The 2,814-nt window shown below is 38.3% G+C and overlaps 1 protein-coding gene across 1 annotated transcript; it reads left to right on the forward strand.

Moving 5' to 3' along the window:
• On the forward strand, positions 1 to 2,559 carry LOC121758127 (lysine histidine transporter 1-like). Its single transcript, XM_042153557.1, has 7 exons — positions 1 to 155; positions 358 to 741; positions 944 to 1,337; positions 1,470 to 1,575; positions 2,143 to 2,234; positions 2,309 to 2,377; positions 2,461 to 2,559. Exons 1-7 carry the CDS (start codon positions 10 to 12, stop codon positions 2,557 to 2,559), a joined length of 1,290 nt encoding a protein of 429 aa, XP_042009491.1. The 5' UTR covers positions 1 to 9.
• The last annotated feature ends 255 nt before the right edge of the window (positions 2,560 to 2,814 follow it).

Here is a 2,814-nt window from a genome sequence, read left to right on the forward strand (position 1 = left end):
GAAAGAGAGATGACAGAAGAAGAGAAGATCGATGCGTGGCTTCCAATCACATCTAGTCGGACGGCGAAGTGGTGGTACTCCACCTTCCACAATGTGACCGCCATGGTCGGTGCCGGCGTCCTTAGCCTCCCTTATGCAATGTCCAACATGGGATGGTAAATTAATATGCATAACTAAATCATACAGAAGTCATTTTTAGATTGTTTTAGCTCATACTATAGATATAAAATCGTATGAACTAAAACGATCTTAAAATGACCTTCATATTATGAAACTAAAAACGATATTAAAAACAACCTTCGTACACATATGAACTAAAACGATGCGTCTGTCTAATATATAAATATTTATATTTAGGGGACCGGGTAGCGTAGTCATGGTAATGTCATGGGTCATAACTCTGTACACACTGTGGCAAATGGTAGAGATGCATGAGATGATTCCGGGCAAACGGTTGGACCGGTACCACGAATTAGGGCAAGCGGCCTTCGGTGAGAAACTTGGGCTCTACATTGTGTTGCCTCAACAAATAGTGGTGGAAGTTAGCACTTGCATCATCTACATGGTCACCGGTGGCAAATCATTGCAGAAGTTCCACAACACCGTTTGTCCAGACTGCAAGAACATCAGACTCACCTACTTCATCATGATGTTTGGCTGTGTCCAATTCGTCCTCTCATTTCTACCCAACTTCAACTCCATCTCCGGCATCTCCCTTGCAGCCGCCGTCATGTCCCTAGTGTAAGTTAACCTAGAAATAGTCTCAATTGTGGACTGCACAAGTTTTATTTCAAAATTAGAAGTATGATAAAATAGGTAAAGTAGGAGACATAATGAGAAAATGTGAATAAAATATGAGATAAAATCATAGTAACTTTCCATTTTAAGTATGAGGCTAATTTTGGCTGAAATGTGAAAATCATTATGGTGATCTTAATACCAGGTACTCGACGATCGTATGGACGGCGTCTCTAGCGAAGGGGGCGTCAGAGAACGTCTCGTACGGTTTGAGGGGGAAGAACACATCGGAGAATACTTTTAACTTTTTTAATGCATTAGGGGACATGGCGTTCGCTTTTGCTGGCCACAACGTTGTGCTGGAGATTCAGGCGACCATCCCGTCCACGCCCGAGAAGCCCTCCAAGAAGCCCATGTGGAAGGGGGTCGCTGTAGCCTATTTCGTGGTCTTCATATGTTACTTTCCGGTTGCCTTTTTCGGGTACTATGTATTTGGAGACAAAGTCGACGACAACATTTTGATGACCCTCGAGAAGCCTGCGTGGCTCATTGCATCTGCCAATATGTTTGTTTTCATTCATGTTGTCGGAGGCTATCAGGTGCAACATCCATTACATGACTTTATTTTTATTATTTACATAGTATTTCTTCAAGAATAGGGTTTTTTGTTGAAATATGAAGATGGTATAGGGTATGGTATTTGAAATAAGATGCATGCTTTGTATGTGTAGATATATGCCATGCCAGTGTTTGACATGATGGAGACTTTCTTGGTGAAGCAAATGAAGTTTAAGCCTTCGGATGTGTTACGCTTCACAACTCGTACGCTATTTGTTGGTAAGGCTACAATGTATTAACAATAAATAGTACTCCCTCCGTTCCCCTGAAATGTAAAAGAAATTGGATTGAAAAAGTTAGTGGCAGGTGGGTCTTACTTTTATATGTTAATTTTATACTCCCTCTCCCCAAAGAATATGCACTTTGAGTTCGGCACGGATTTTAATGTAAAATTGATAAAGTAAGAGAGAGGTAGAGAGAAAAAGTAATTGAAGTATTGTTAGTGGAGAATGGTCCTACCTTATTAGAGAGAAAAGACTTTTCAAATTAGAAAGTGTATATTTTAGTGGGACATACTAAAAAGGAAATTGTGTATATTCTTGTGGGACGGAGGGAGTAATAATATATGAGTGGAATTGAGTTAGTGAAATGTGAGGTCCATTACCAAAAATAGTAAAAGTGAAGTGAGAAAATTAATTAGGGACGAACCAAAATGGAAAACTCAATAAGGGAGAACCAAAATGGAAAACTGGGACACATAATGGAGGACGGAGGGAGCAAGATTTTATGAATGATGGTTTTGGAGGTGTTTAGCATTGATCATGGATTATCTTATAATCTTTGCAGGCCTAACAATGTTCATAGGCATGACAGTCCCCTTCTTTGGTGGTTTGCTTGGATTCTTTGGTGGATTTGCTTTGGCCCCAACAACGTACTTTGTGAGTGAAAAGATGCATAAATTTTGAGAATTAAAATTGTGATATTATGATTGACATTTATACTGTCTTTTTAGCTTCCTTGCATCATATGGCTCATTTTGAAAAAGCCCACAAAGTTTGGCTTCTCCTGGTGGCTTAATTGGGTAAGTTTTAACCAAATGCAAAGTCAATATTTTTGCATATTATATTTCTTACTGACTAATGATTGATTGGTCTGAATTTATAGATATTCATTGTTATTGGAGTTTTACTGATGATTTTGGCACCAATTGGAGGGTTGAGGAACATTATTCTATCTGCCAAAACATACAAGTTCTACCAATGATAGTTGAATCACAAAATCCAATAAATTGGAAATAAGCTGTAATTTCTTGGGATGATTATTTTTATTATTAGTTTCTTCGAGTTCTTGCAGATTTTCATAGTGAAGAAGAATAGCACTAGTTAGCATCAATTATCATTTTTAATTAGTGTCGTTATGGGCAGGTAGCTTTGTTGATGACTTCAATTTATTCATAATGATTCCCAAGTTATCTTTCGTCTGAGTTGAACAATAGTATTCATTGATGGAATCACATTC

This window comes from Salvia splendens, chromosome 12 (genome assembly GCF_004379255.2).
Source record: "Salvia splendens isolate huo1 chromosome 12, SspV2, whole genome shotgun sequence".
NCBI lineage: Eukaryota > Viridiplantae > Streptophyta > Magnoliopsida > Lamiales > Lamiaceae > Salvia > Salvia splendens.

Bases quoted from the DNA above. Each gene is read 5' to 3' on its own strand.
- LOC121758127 (XM_042153557.1), top strand. From the start codon at position 10: ATGACAGAAGAAGAGAAGATCGATGCGTGGCTTCCAATCACATCTAGT. The intron at 1,338-1,469 runs GTGCAACATCCA...TTGTATGTGTAG, and splicing joins ATGTTGTCGGAGGCTATCAG to ATATATGCCATGCCAGTGTT. The intron at 2,378-2,460 runs GTAAGTTTTAAC...CTGAATTTATAG, and splicing joins TCTCCTGGTGGCTTAATTGG to ATATTCATTGTTATTGGAGT.